The sequence below is a fragment of the Sphaeramia orbicularis genome, chromosome 14 (assembly GCF_902148855.1).
Source record: "Sphaeramia orbicularis chromosome 14, fSphaOr1.1, whole genome shotgun sequence".
NCBI classification, from domain to species: domain Eukaryota; kingdom Metazoa; phylum Chordata; class Actinopteri; order Kurtiformes; family Apogonidae; genus Sphaeramia; species Sphaeramia orbicularis.
Window position 1 is genome coordinate 5,618,227 of NC_043970.1, and position 14,712 is coordinate 5,632,938.

The window sequence follows — 14,712 nt, forward strand, 5'->3', positions numbered from 1 at the left end:
GTCGCTCGCGGCGCCTGACAGATGGAGGTGGTTTGACTCGGTGTCAGTGCTGAAAATATTTGGGCATTACACAGAGGAATTCAATTTTTTTTATCTGCAATGAGAGCCGAACAGACAGAAAATGGAGAAAACTCAACGAACTCGGTGAGCGAAAGGGATGAATTAGCTGTTAATCATCTAACATGTGATATGAGTATCTGGGCTAACCTTAACACTAACCCTACTATTGACTAGTCCCAACCCTAAAAGCCCACAACTGCATTGAAAGTCAAAGTTAGCCTATGTACACCCATTAAGAACACAATAATCCTTCAAACAGTGTCCATAACTTTTGGAAAACACACATTTCAACTGGTTAATGGAAGTTCATATTTTTCTTTATCTAGGCTAAGTTAACTACCTTAACTAAGGCTAGCTGCTTGGACACTTCGTAAATTTGTGGATAAAATAGGACGCTACAATATACATAATGAATAAACCTGTATATATGTTGCCTTTGGAAATGTAATTTCACCTTCATTTGCACCATCAGTTTGTTTTTACGCATTTCAGTTTTTCTAGATCAGTTTTATACTTAACATTTATTATGCATTATGTGTTATGTGTTAGCTCTTATGTTCTATTTTTTTTACTGGGTGTCATGCTGCTGCTACATTCTAATTTCCCATTAATAAAGTACATCTATCTATCTATCTATCTATCTATCTATCTATCTATCTATCTATCTATCTATCTATCTATCTATCTAAAAACAAATTTCCCTTTAAACCTTTTTTGCTGTCCCAAGTTTTGTAGTTTACACTGCGACATTCGACTTGGAAGATGTACGCCTAGTGGAATATCAATAGACCTGTTAAATTATCCCAGCAACTGGCTACAAGGCGCCAAACTTCTAATGTTAGGCCTCCGAGGGTTTCAGATTCAGATTTCAGAATTCTTTACCGAAATTGTGTGTTACAGTTGCTCTGTGCAAGTATAAGAAGAAGTAGCAGGGAAGAAATGATCAATATTACACAAGTAAATGTGAAAAATATTATGTGTAATTATAATTATGTGGTTACAAAGAGGAATTATACAGTCTGATTACAGTATAATTATTACAGATTATTATTACAGTCAGTAATGGGTTCCGTAGAAATTGCGCTGTCCTGTGCCTGGTTTCCATGTCTAGTATTTGCACTGATTTTGTTTTTGTAGTGATCTTGGAGGGGTATAAGAGACTGAGGGGGAGAGCAAGTACCTTAGTCACTCAGGTCTGGTGGCATGGTGAGTGGAATGATAAACAGAAGCCTGTGCTATCCATGTCAGTAGCCCAAAATAGAGGTTAACCATGAGGGTCTCAGATAGCCCCCAGACTCCATATAAGTCTGGGCCGCCTGCTCTTGGCCTCCTCTGTGTGTGTTAGACAGAAACAGTCTGACCCATCCACCTGCTGTTACAGCCTTTATATAGCACTTCTCCATCAGCAAACATGTCGCTGCTCTTTTTTTTTAGAATATGTGTCTGAGGTCAAAACATATGACAGCTACTCAGCTTGTGTTTATTTGTGTGCATATGTGTAAATAGGACTCAGAGTGTTAGGAAATGTTATGAACAATTAGGTGTTCCCTCATAGCATATGTTTTATTGTGATTTTAAAGTAGTATGGCAGCGATGCAGTTATAATAATAATAATGGATTAGATTTCTATAGCACCTTTTCGGCACCCAAAGAGCATTACATTATTGATCCATTATTTATTCGCTCTCACATTCACACTCTGGTGGTGGTAAACTAGGTTTGTAACCACAGCTGCTTTGGGGCAGGCTGATGGATGCATGGCTGCCAGTCTGCACCAAATGGCCCTTCCGAACACCACCGAACACCACGAACACACATTCATACACCAGTGTGAGTGACACTGGTGTATGAACTGGTGTACAGTTGTGTTCTGTTGTGTCAGCTTGTTTTAAACTAGGTCACAGTTAATATAGTTTCTGCAATTTTGAATTGCATCCCATTTTTTATTCAAATTTGGGCCAGCAAATTTTGGTCTTTATTAACCCTTTCATGCACACTGGTCACTACAGTGGACAGCTGTTCAAAAGTGTTCTCTTGTATATTGATGGATTTTGTTGTTTTAGTTCCATATCAGCCAACACAGTGGACACTTATGCATCATCCCATACACTGCAATTCATACCATTACTGTAACTTTGCTGTTCTAGATAAACCTGATCTGCAGTAAGATGTTTGAGAGTAAAAAAACTGCCAATTGTTATTAGACTGTAATTAACAGGTTTTTTTTGCATATTATCTCCATGCAGGTATGTTAAAATGTGAGAAAACATCAGATTAGCAGCATTAAAAATGTTTTTATTTCATAGTTTTCACACAGTATATCAGTAAATACATGTTTCTTTGGTTCTAAAACTAAATGCATGGTGTCCAGCTGAGTGGACATTTTGTAACTCCATAAAAATAGGCTAACAAAAATCAATAGAATTATTATTTTTATGCCTAAAGAGGGATAAAAACACTCAGGAAAAAAATTGTGATTAAGGTTCTCATTATTCATGCATGAAAGGGTTAACCTGTTGTTCTGACCTCATCAGGTGTTCCATTTGCATGTACAATAGACCCAATGTGTGTGTGACAATGTGGGTCATAGAATATAAGTGGTTGAACTAACATCCTCACTCAGTACAGGTTTGAAAAGTTTAGAATTCAGTTCAAATTCTTGTTAGTTAAATTACCTATCTGTTTTTGATTCCAAACTGAAAACGTCTGAGGTTAGCTATCTACACCCGTCATAAAATGTAATTAAATGGATTAACAATGTCAAACATAAGTTGCCTGATAAGATAAGATAAGATAAGATAAGATAAGAAATGGCAAATTGTCCAGGGTGTACCCCGCCTTCACCCGTAGGTAGCTGGGATACGCTCCAGCATTGCCCACAACCCTAGAGAGGATAAAGTAGGTTCAGAGGATGGATGGATGGATGGATGGATGAATAGATGGGTGGATGGATGGATGGATGGATGGATGAAAGATAACAAATATTAGGTAAGATAAGATAAGATAAGGTAAGATAAGATATGGCTTTACTGATCCCACCGTGGGGAAATTGCAGTGTTTACAGCAGCAAATATACAGAATATACAGTGCTGGAGTTTGGCATACTTTGTCTCTGTTTGTCTTTACAAATGAGTGACATTAAGATAAAATAAGACAAGACAAGATAAGATAAGATAAAATAAGATAAGATAAGATAAGATAAGATAAGGCTCCAGCAGCAAATAAACTATACAGAAAAACAAAGTGCGGAAAGACAGGCAGAACATTTTACAGTAAAACAGGTAATATAAAAGAGAATCTGCTATTTAAATAACTTTTTTCATGTATGTATGTATGTATGTGTGTATATATTAGTAAACATTCTGCATTTTAGAACCTCTAATTGCAGAAATTCAGTCATGTAGTGTTTAGCATATTATCACCTGAAATAAAAAATTGTTCTGCTTTCCCAATACTTTAGTTTGTGCCATTTTGCCTCAGAAAGGGAAGGGGATCACACGTCCACCATGTTTCGAACGTATCATCAATAGTGTTTTGTGTCATGATGTGTGACCGTAACTTACAAAGCTGGAATGTAATCCAGAATTATTTGCATTGATAGGCTCTTAATACAATACTGCCCACAAGGCCTGCAAAATTAATCCATTTTAAATCGAAATCGGATTATTTGAGTAGGACGATGTTTAAAAAAGGGTAATCATCAAATCAAATTTCATCTCTGTTGTGTCTCCGAGTCACGTGCCTCCGGGCTATCGTAGGCTCCTCCTCCTATCTGTGAGAGCAGTCTCCACAGTCCTTGGTCTTCACACACCTGTACAAAAATGGCGTTTGCTAAGGAGAGTGAGAAGTTCGTGGCTAAAAATAACAAGAGCAAGTCGGTTGTGTGGAATTGGTATGGCTTTAAAGTTTCTGATGAAGACCAAACCATTCCTCGCTGCGAACTCAGCTTGAAGACGGTATCATTCAAAGACAGCAGGACAACCAGCTTATTTCAGCACCTCAAACTTCATCACACCTCAGAGTAGGAGCAGTGCGTTGCATTGCAGGCTGCGCATGAAAACGACATGCCGGCTAAAACGCCACCACCAGCCTGAATCGAAATCAAAAATCGAGTTTTTAGAGGAAAAAATTGGGATTTTTATTTTGGCCAAAATCGTGCAGCCCTACTGCACACTGCAGTTCCACCACTTTTATTACATTTCACAATGGAAGCCCTAAAAATTAATATTATGCAGTAAGTGACTGAGCTTAATCATTTAATATTTCAATAAGTGGTCACCAAATAGGTTATAGTTTTATTCATATGTTTAGTGGCTGATATTCATGTCAAGCTAAAAAACAGCCACAACATCATCAAATTGTAACCAGGGCTGCAATAATCTATTTACATTTTCATTTATATTTTTTAAGTGATTAATTATTTGGTATATAAATATTAAACAATGATAAAGGAAAAGAAGTTTTCTCTTAGATTACACAAACTGATTATCAATTATGCTTAATGTCATTGTTATGTTATGTTTAATCACAATGAATCACAAAGTAAATATAGCTGTTTATATGAGGGGGCTTCAAAAAGTTTGTGGAAAAGTACAATTGAAAAAAACAGTTTCAGTTATGATGTTTGTTTGTCAACATATACTTCATCTAGGTCAATACACTTCTGCAAATGTTGATACCAGCCTTTAAGTCCATCTGTATAAAACTGAGGGCCATGGCATTGAAACCATGTCAAAGCTATGTTGTTTTTCCACGAACTTTTTGAAGCCCCCTCATATGTAGAGCTATGGAACACAAATACAAATATGTTGAAAAAGCACATATATACACATTCACTTACATTCTAAATGCATAGTATATTTTGGCAGAAGCAATGATTGTTTTGTTCCTTCTCAGCAGAGTGAAATGCTGATTAATCAGTTAAAGGAGATCACCGGCATCCAGGACCCACAGATTCTCCACAGAGCACTGAATGTAAGAAAAATAAGGTCTTATTTTCCACATTTCACCAGTATACTGTAACACGATTAATGTTTTTTTGTTTTTGTTTTTTGTATTTTTGGAGGTGGTTACATGGTTAATTTTCTCTTGTCCAAAGCAATGACAGAGGCAATGACCATAAGTCCAGGTATAACATCTGCATGTTAATAATCTAAAAGAAAAGATAACCCTGTCACTACACATTGTCAATGAGTAAAAGTGATATTTGGCGATGTTTTAAATACTGTATGACTCACCTAGTCCATCCAACAGTTGTCAGGTGATGCCACAGTGGATGACCATAGCAGCTCCTAAAGCCACACTGGTAGTTTGTTAAACCACTCGTGCAGTGATTCTTGCTGAAGTATGATTAAAAACACTTTGTCTACATTAACAGTACCCCCAGGATGGTGGCACACTGCGTGTGTTTTGAAACACAACTGCCCAGGAGCTGGCATTAATAAGAGCCTCATCAGAACTAATTTAAGACAATCAGAGCAACAAATAGACTGGCTGCCTATAACACAACCTGTCTCAGGAGGAGCATCAGAAGGAGCTCACAGGTTTACCAAAACACAAATGATGTACAGTACTGCAGTTCTAGTAAATATAGAAGTAGTATTACTGCATTAATCCAGAACATTCATTTGATTGCAGATATGATGACTGACTTGTGTAATAGGATTGTTGATACCTTTCATTCAAAGTAAGCTGTTCTACCTGAAACAGGGGTGTCAAACATACGGTCTGTGGGCCAAAACTGGCCCGCTAAAGGGTCCAATTTGCCCCATGGGCAAAAATACACTGAAGATATTAACAATCAAGGATGTTAAAATCATTTCATTTCAGGATCCACATACAGACAAATATGATCTCAAGTGGACCAGACCAGTAAAATACTATCGTTGCAACCTATAAATAATGACAACTCCAAATCATTCTTTTTGTTTTAGTGTTAAAAAAACAGGAAAACTGCATGAAAATATTTACATTTACAAACTGTCCTTTGACAAAAAATGTGAATAACCTGAACAAATATGAACAACCTGAAATGTCTTCGGGAAAGTTATTGGAATTTTTACAATATTCTGCCTGTTACTAAATGTTTTGTGTATTTGTGTAACAGAGGCATAAGGTTGTTAAAATTGCACTTATTTATTTATTTATTTATTTTAGCTATTTCAGGTTGTTCATGATAGTTCATGTTAATCAGATTTTTTTTTAAACATAGTTTGGAGATGTAAATACTTTCATAATGTAATTTTCCACACTAAAACCTAAAATTATGGAAGTTGACCTTTTTTATAGGTTATTATGTTATTATTTTACTGGTTCGGCCCACTCAAGATGAAATTGGACTGAATGTGATCCCTGAACTAAAATGAGTTTGACACCATTGACTGTGAATATCTTCCATGTAATTTTTTTTTTGTATTTTTACACATTTAAAAACAAATAAATAAGTAATAATACACAGTTTAAGATTAGGAAAAACAAGTGCAAGTTGTGGATTCTGTCTCAAGAACTCTCAATTTGGATTTAAAAGCACTCAATGAAATTAATTCAGCGAAATAAACCCAGTTCTGTACATATGGAACAGAAAGCAACAAAGGATCATTTGTATGGAGAGAATATGCTTCAGCATTTCTTTGCACAATTAAATAGATGTAGGAAGGCAGCAGGCCAAGTATTGCCTTATATATAAGCCAATGTACCAATGGAATGAAGTAATCAAGAGTCTTAAGAGAGCCTTTTAACGAGTTACTGCGTAGTTTTTGCCTCTTATACTGTTAAAATAAACAGCTTGGGGGTACTTGGTGTTTAGAGGTTAGAGGCCTCCCCATGATCTATAACATTTTGTTCAAGCAAGCATAATAATGCATGTATTTATATATTCTATGGTTTAAAAAGTTGCCAGTAATGAGATATGAGATTTTGTACTATTTTACACTTTTTTGAACTATGCTTAAGCTCCTGCAGTCACTAACAGTACCTTTTACCGTCTCTGTAAAGGCCAGCCAGGGTGACATTGGACATGCTGTTGGACTGTTGACAACCCAGACGGCAGAGGTTCAGGATCCAGGGGAGGCACAGCAGCCTGGAACAACAGGACAGAACTGGGAAGGCCACAAAGGTACATGTGAACAATAAGATGTATGGAATATAAAGAAGTTTATTATTTTAATTATTGCAGTTTCAGCAGGAAATCATAAACTAAAATTCATACACAAAAGGTGGTCCAACAGAAAATGTCAGTGAACTGAGGAAATTCCAAAAACACAAAAGCAGCACAACCCAGATGAAAATTTTATTGCTCTAAGCTTGCTCTTTGACACCTCAGGAGACAAATTTGAGGTGCTCATTTCAGTCTCACCTTTGTGTCTATTTCATCTCAAGTGTTTTCATATATTTCTCCTAAAATTCACCAGAAGAAATAGGTGAGACATAAGAATTGTCAGAAGTCATATTTGAGACTTCAGGGAGATATCAAGTCTCAGTTCAGTGTTTTTAAGAGCTCATTGTCTTTCCACTGGAAAAGAAAATGAGCAATAATGGAGCTGCAATGGAGCAACATGCAAATTTCAAATGGTGGAAGAAATTGACCCTTTATTAAAATGGCAATACACAGGAATGCTGCAAAAATCATCTCAATCTGTACACTGATTTCCTGTTCATTCATTCATTCATTCATTCATTCATTTTCTGAACCACTTCATCCTCAAGAGGAGCGCAGAGGTTGCATTGCCCCTCTGATAGCCAGATTAAATGTGCAAAAAACAAACAAACAGGAACGTACAAAATTTCAAAATTTTTCAATGTTTCGTCCTTTCTAATTTTGCATAAATATGTTAGTGCGTGCTTTATGACTGTTGACTGTATGTGTTTGTGGAGGGCTCAACTTTTTCATTGAGGTTCCCATTGAAGTACAACTGGAGAGAGAGGTGTCAAACATACAGCCCACGGGCCAAAACTGGGCAGCCAAAGGGTCTAATATGGCCCATGGGATGCATTTGCAAAGTGCAAAAATTTCAATGAAGACATTTGTAATCAAGAGTGTTCAGGGCTCACATACAGCCCAGCGGGTCAGACTAATAAAGTAATAACATAAAAACCTCTAGTATTTAGACAACTTAAATTATTTTTTTGTTTTAGTGTGAAAAATTTGAAAAAGTAAAATTGCATTGTGAAAATGTTTACATTTATAAACAATTCATAAAAAAATGCAAATAAACTAAACATTCACATTTTTGAAAGCACAGTTGGTATATGTAAACATTTTCATAATGTAATTTTACTTTTTTACATTAAAACAGAGAAAAGTTGGAGTGCACATTATTTGTAGGTTATTATGTTATTATTTTACTGGTCTAGCCCACTTGAGAAATTGGTCTGAATGTGGAACTAAAATGAGTTTGACACCCCTGCAATAACCCCTGTACAGATAGACAATGCTGAAAATCTACTTTGAAATTTATGTTCCAAATGAGTGGAATTTTATACTGAATGATACATGACAGCCAATGTGCACTTGCACTTGTTCATTTAGCAGACAGTGTAAGAGCTCTTGGACCCTGTGGATATACTCTTGCTTTCATTTTGAAGACAAAAATGGACACTTGGTGGATAATGCTGTAAAGATCATACAATGACTCCCTAGCATCACACAAAACATGAAATTGGACACTGTAGCAACATAAGTTTTGGCCAGAGTGACAAATGGCAGTACCAAGCAAATAATGTTGTCAACAGTGTGGAAATGATTGGGGCATCACTCAATCAGTTACTTTCAAATGATGATATGTGTCTTTTGGAATAGTTTATTGACTGGAGTTGGAGTTTTTGCATAATACCACAGTAGATCAATAAACACAACTACAGACTTCTTTAATCAAAATTTTTTTATTACCCTATTTTTAGTGTCTTTGAAATCCTTTTAGCAATGTATTGTTTTCAGCTTCTACAATTTAAAGCTTTTGTTAATAATGAAAATGTCAAACACTAAAACTGAAACTAGAAAAAGAATAAGTCAGCGGGTTTGACTCTCTAAATATCCTGCCCACTTGTATACAGAGTGGGCAGGATATTTTCCTAAACAGTTATTTTTACCCTCTGATTTAAAAGAAAAAAATCCCTACAAAATATGTCTATACACACAGGAATGCAAAAACACTTAGAACAATTATAATTAATAGACTTTCAAATGTGGACACTGTGGACCTTCAGATAATATTGAACACAGCAGACTCAGAGGTTTTAGTCTGTCATGAGACTTAGATGAGCATAGAACTCTTCAGACACCAATAAGTAAATCGTACCCTGTTTCTACAGCTCTATTATAAGCTATTGAAGCAATAGGTTTCTTTTCTTTTGCAGACATGACAAAATGGTCACTGTTTATATATGAAAGTCCTGATTCAGCATAGTAGCAGTTTCTACTTTCTTCCCTGTTCATTCAGGACTTGGTAAAGATGAACTGCAGACAGCCATAGAGCTCAGCCTGCAGGAGTCCCACAATGCCCAAGAAGAGGAGAGAGAATTCAACAGGTAACACACAGCTTGCTTTGTTGTCACAAAGTCTAGTGTGGGAAATACAAAACAAAAAAAAATATAGCAAACTCAACAAGTGCATCATAGAAGTGTTGCTGTGATGTGTACCAGGGCTCTGGAAGCCAGTGCAGAGGAGAACTCAGCACGAATGAAGAGAAAGAGATGTGAGGCTCAGAGTGAGATGTGCAGCCCTGCAGACTGGATCCGTCAGGACGACTGGCCTGTGGGCATTCGCAACGTGGGAAATACCTGCTGGTTCAGCGCCGTCATCCAGGTAATAGCACAACGCCATAGGGGATTCAACATCTGATCATGAAAATAAAAAAGGAAAAAATGAAAATGAAAAAAGCCATAGTGTCTGTAATGAACATGGAAACTCCATTGTCTTCTGCAACATTGGTTCAACAATAAAACCTATGTAGTTTGGTAAATGAGAGTGGTTGTAGGTGCTTCTTTTACGTAGAGTTAATAATATATTTTGCTGAAAATGTCTTTTTTTTTTTTTTTCAATTTTCTCTGTTTTGATCTAGTAACCTTTGAATTTATTGAGCATTTATAAACATCTACATGGTCAGCGAATTATAAAAGTACTGGATAATACCTGATTTTCACTGCAAAAATGTTTATAATATTTTAATATGTGGTGATAAATCACTTGGCAATGGTTAAACGTAGAGAAAAATTCATTTGGAAGACACCACAAAAAATAGTTCTGGCTCTTTTTGGGTTAAGTTGCACATGTAATTTCTGAGAAAATAGCTTTTGAGAATTGAAAGGAGAAAAAGAGAAGAAAGAAAGACACACAAACAAGCAGGTATGTTTAAGCTTCTAATTGCATTTTATGTCCATTTGGACTGATCTCATCATGTGGCTCTGTGGAAACTGGAGCCCTTATAGAGATGGAAAGACTGCGTGGATAATTAAATAGTGGTGTGATATGATGACGAAGGAAGCGAAAAGTAGAATCACTCAGATCGAAATGGACAGAGGGAAAACAGTCTCTGAGCTATGAAGATATGCTCAGTTTGACACAGCATTGAACAGGGTTTATTATCTTGACATTTGAATAGGAAAATTAAACAGTGCACTTACAAATTGTGTACAGATCAGACTCACTTGTTTGTCTTTTTGCTGTTGACGATACAGTTTGTCACAATTGAACTGACTGGAGCCCTAGATGAAGCCATTTCCCCTAAAAAAGTAATTATGCTATCAGATTGAGACAAAGTGCCTGCACAGTTCATCTGTCAGCTCATATTCCCTCTATTATCTCTTGTGGTATAAATTACAGTAAAACTGAGATAAGCTGTAATTGAATTTGCCACTCGAATGGAAAGTGAATCTATTAAGATATTCATACAGTAAGAGCTCAGAAGGTCTACTGAGACTCAACGTTTAACATATATTAAACCATTACGTTTGTCATGAAAGGCCGGCATTTTATAACCAGACGTGCTAATGATTTATGTGCCCTTTGTTACTTTGGTTTGGTACTTTGAGATCAAATAAAAATGTTGAATCCTGCAGATTACACTTTGTAGAGATTTAAAATTGAGGTTTGTAATCTTTTAGGAAAGATTTCGGTGGAGAAATATGGTTACATGAAAATATTAGATTGATTACGTGTGTGTCCATTTTACATCATTTTACTTACTTTGTTACCTTTCAGGTTTTAACTTTGACATCTAAATTGGGGTTGGGTAACATGGCCCCTATATAAATGAAATTAAAGATTTAAAGAAGAGGAAGAAGATTAAAAAGATTTACTTCATCATAGCATCACTAATCCTATATAAAATTATACTGCAATCATCCCATCTCCCATGCAAAGTAGCACAATATAATAAATAACAAAATTATATCACCATATAATAAAAATTCTATCACAATAATAATAATTATTATTACCTCCCCTTTAGGACACTTCCCTCTTTAGATACAGGTGTGACCTTCAGTCCTTGTTTGATACAATAAATTTTGACATACATGTCTTCTTGATATGGACCATAATTGTGTTAATTCTATAGACATAGTCTGTTTGATATCTGCATCTTTGGCTGGAAGGAAACATTGATTCTTCTTCATTTTGTTCTGTTACAGTCATTGTTCCATCTGCCTGTGTTCAGGAGGCTGGTTCTCAACTACCACCTGTCTGAGCAACTGTTGGAGAGGTGTAAAAGTCATTCAGTGAGTCATATATAGTGTCCAGCATACCAGCTCTGATTTCCACTGTCACTGCCCTTACACCAGAGAGTAGTTTACATCCTGGATGTGTCATCATGTCCAGACAAAGAACCATTCACAGTCATGTTCACACTTAAGGATGATTTAGATTGATCAATTAGCCTATTAAGCATATCCTTGGAGGAAACCGAAGTACCCAGAGAGAACGCATGCAGACATGGGGAGAACATAAGAACTCCAGACAGAAAGCCCCTCACCTCCACTCAGTGCTGGCGTCCAAGTCAGGACTGAGGTGACAGTGCTAACTGCTGCATCACCATGCCACCATAATGACATCACATTAAAATATGTTTCTCACTTGTAGCATATTTTCCTTTCTTTTATTGTGTAAAAATAGATTGAAATAAAGTATTGATCATGAAAAATGTGAGAGTAAGAGAGAGAGAGAGAGAATGCTGCAATTCTTTATGTATGTCATGCACACTTTAAATTATGAAGCTTAACAGCACTGTGTTGTACATTGCAATAAAAATTATGCTTTATTGTGATTATGTTTATTTTAGCTCTACAAGTTATTAAGGGTAGAATTTTTACAGCAGTTTTGAAAGAAGAGATTGATGAACACAAATGTAGCCTAATATTAAGGGAGTGTACTGAACTTGGACCTGTGACACTCAAATTATTTCCTGAAAACCTGTCTTTAAATTAAGAATACTTCTATTTTACAGGTCATTACTGTTATTGTATCGTACGTACAACTGTCACATGAGGGCATGTCCCCATTGTTTAGAGTTGTTGATGAAGTTCATGTTTGGTGGAACATTTACTTATGTGACAGTATTTTCTATGAATACTTAATGCTCTAAACATTCATAATGATGTGTGGCCCAGGCTGACTGAGCTTATGTTACCAGGACAAGAGGAACATCGCTTTCATGCAGGAGCTCCGCTGTCTGTTTGCCCTCATGGTGGGCTCCACTCGCAGGTTTGTAGATCCTTCTGCTGCAGTGGAATTACTGCGAGATGCCTTCAGGACCAGTGAGGCCCAACAGGTACAACACAATTTTTTGTTTTGGAACCCTTCTGTGGGTTAGCATGTGAATATTCTTATCTAGCTACACTCTGAAGTTGGGAAGAAACTGGGCAATATGACAAATAGACATATCACAACAAAAACAGTCCTATGATTTCATGATTTAGTTCTCATTTAGTGCTTAATATGATGGTTTTTCCAACAAATACAAATTACAAAAGTAATTATGCTATAATAATATGTATGATATAATAGCAGAAATAATAATAACAATAATACTAGTAATCATGGTCATAGTAGTTGTAGCGACATATAAGTAATAAGTAAACGGTAATATAAGTATAAGTATGTTAGTAATAATAATAATAAGAAGAATAATTATAATTAGTTATAAAAACTAAGTTAATGACAACAAAAAAACATTGCACAACAATTAACAACACTGTACAAGAGAAACTGCACAGAAGAAGGATAAAATGCTTGTTCAGCATCAAAATCTACAGTACATGACCAAAATTAAGTTTGTGTTTAAAGCAGCATATGACATTCATCACCAATTTTTCATCAGATCTCTAAAACCCTAATGGTAGCCGAAGTATCACGAATCCATTAGTCTTTCCGTGATTATGCACCTGGGGCTTGTTTCTCCGCTCCCTCGTTAAATCGTTAAGCCCAGTGCTATCCTGTTTCTGGGCCCACTCTTAGTTTGTTAACGACCAACGCAACGCAAAATGCGTTATCCCGTTTCTGGGCTAGTTGGTTAAAAGTCTGCGCTTGTTGGTTAAAAATCAGCCCTTGTCCAGGGCTGATTTTAACACAGACCTCGGAGGTCTGCATTAGAAAGAGGATATATTCTTGTAGCTTCATTTCACTTTATATCTGTCATGTATTTCCTTTGTAATATTATTTACATTTGAAAAAAAAGATTTTTAACAGAAATTTGACAATATCTTTGATGATATCAGATTTTTCCCCTGGACATTTTGCACTGATAAAAATAAATTTACCGTGTGAGGATTGATCTGGTCACTGAATTGTATTCTCTGCATCGATTTATGGATAGCTATAGATTACTTCAGGACAAAGAACAACAAAGGACAGAGTGTGTGTGGCTTTGGGAGATGAATGAATGAATGAGAATGGTATGGGAGCAGAACTGTTAGGGTTAGAGCGTTCATTCTGGGTTAAATAGTGAACGCACCCATTAGCGCACCCTTCATTGCAAATAGTGAGTAAACGATGGCTTAGCGAACATAACGAGCCCAGAAATAGATTTTGCTGTCGTTAAGCCTCTGCGTTTGCTGACCCATCGTTAGCTCACCATTTGCGTGGAAGGGTGCATTCACTATATAACCCAGAAACGATCCCCTGAATCATGTCCCTCACGGTGAACAACTTCAAAGTGTACTCCATCACAAGCAGTCCGTTTGTTAACATGCCAAACCGAAACCAGACCATCACTCTGGCCTTTTCTCAATTCCCCGCAGCAGCTAGAAGCAATGAAACCGTTTCTGTGTTTGTTGCTGCTGCGGCCATACTGCAGCTGGGTGGAAATCCCATTCCCACAATGCACCTCGCAACAAAATTTCCAAAAAGGCCCGAGTGACATATGGGTTTGGCATGTAAACAAACGGACTGCTTGAGATGGATTACACTTCGAAGTTGTTCACCATGAGGGAAGTGATTCAGGTGCGTAATCCCAGAAAGACTAATGGATTTGTGATACTTAGGCTATCACTCGGATTTTATAGATTTGATTAAAAATTGGTAAGGAACGTCATACGCAGCTTTGAGCTGACTATGTTAAAAAAAAAAAAAGTCAAAAGTAAAATGTTCATCAGAATAATTAATAACCTTTATTGGCATTTAAAAATGTATTGCAACAGTAAAATGTTCTGTTTCATTGC

At 36.4% G+C, this 14,712-nt stretch overlaps 1 protein-coding gene across 3 annotated transcripts in view; it reads left to right on the forward strand.

The window, feature by feature from the left end:
- Positions 1-16: 16 nt before the first annotated feature.
- Positions 17-14,712, forward strand: part of usp28 (ubiquitin specific peptidase 28) — a 41,373-nt gene continuing 26,677 nt past the window's right edge. For 2 of the 3 annotated variants that reach the window (XM_030153839.1, XM_030153841.1), the window contains exons 1-7: positions 39-144; positions 4,957-5,034; positions 7,054-7,174; positions 9,498-9,585; positions 9,700-9,862; positions 11,689-11,775; positions 12,687-12,824. In XM_030153839.1, the coding sequence (XP_030009699.1) occupies positions 100-144; positions 4,957-5,034; positions 7,054-7,174; positions 9,498-9,585; positions 9,700-9,862; positions 11,689-11,775; positions 12,687-12,824 (720 nt within the window). In that variant the 5' untranslated portion in view covers positions 39-99. Of the gene's footprint in view, positions 145-4,956; positions 5,035-7,053; positions 7,175-9,497; positions 9,586-9,699; positions 9,863-11,688; positions 11,776-12,686; positions 12,825-14,712 lie in introns of all 3 variants that reach the window. The other variant, XM_030153840.1, reaches the window with a different exon arrangement.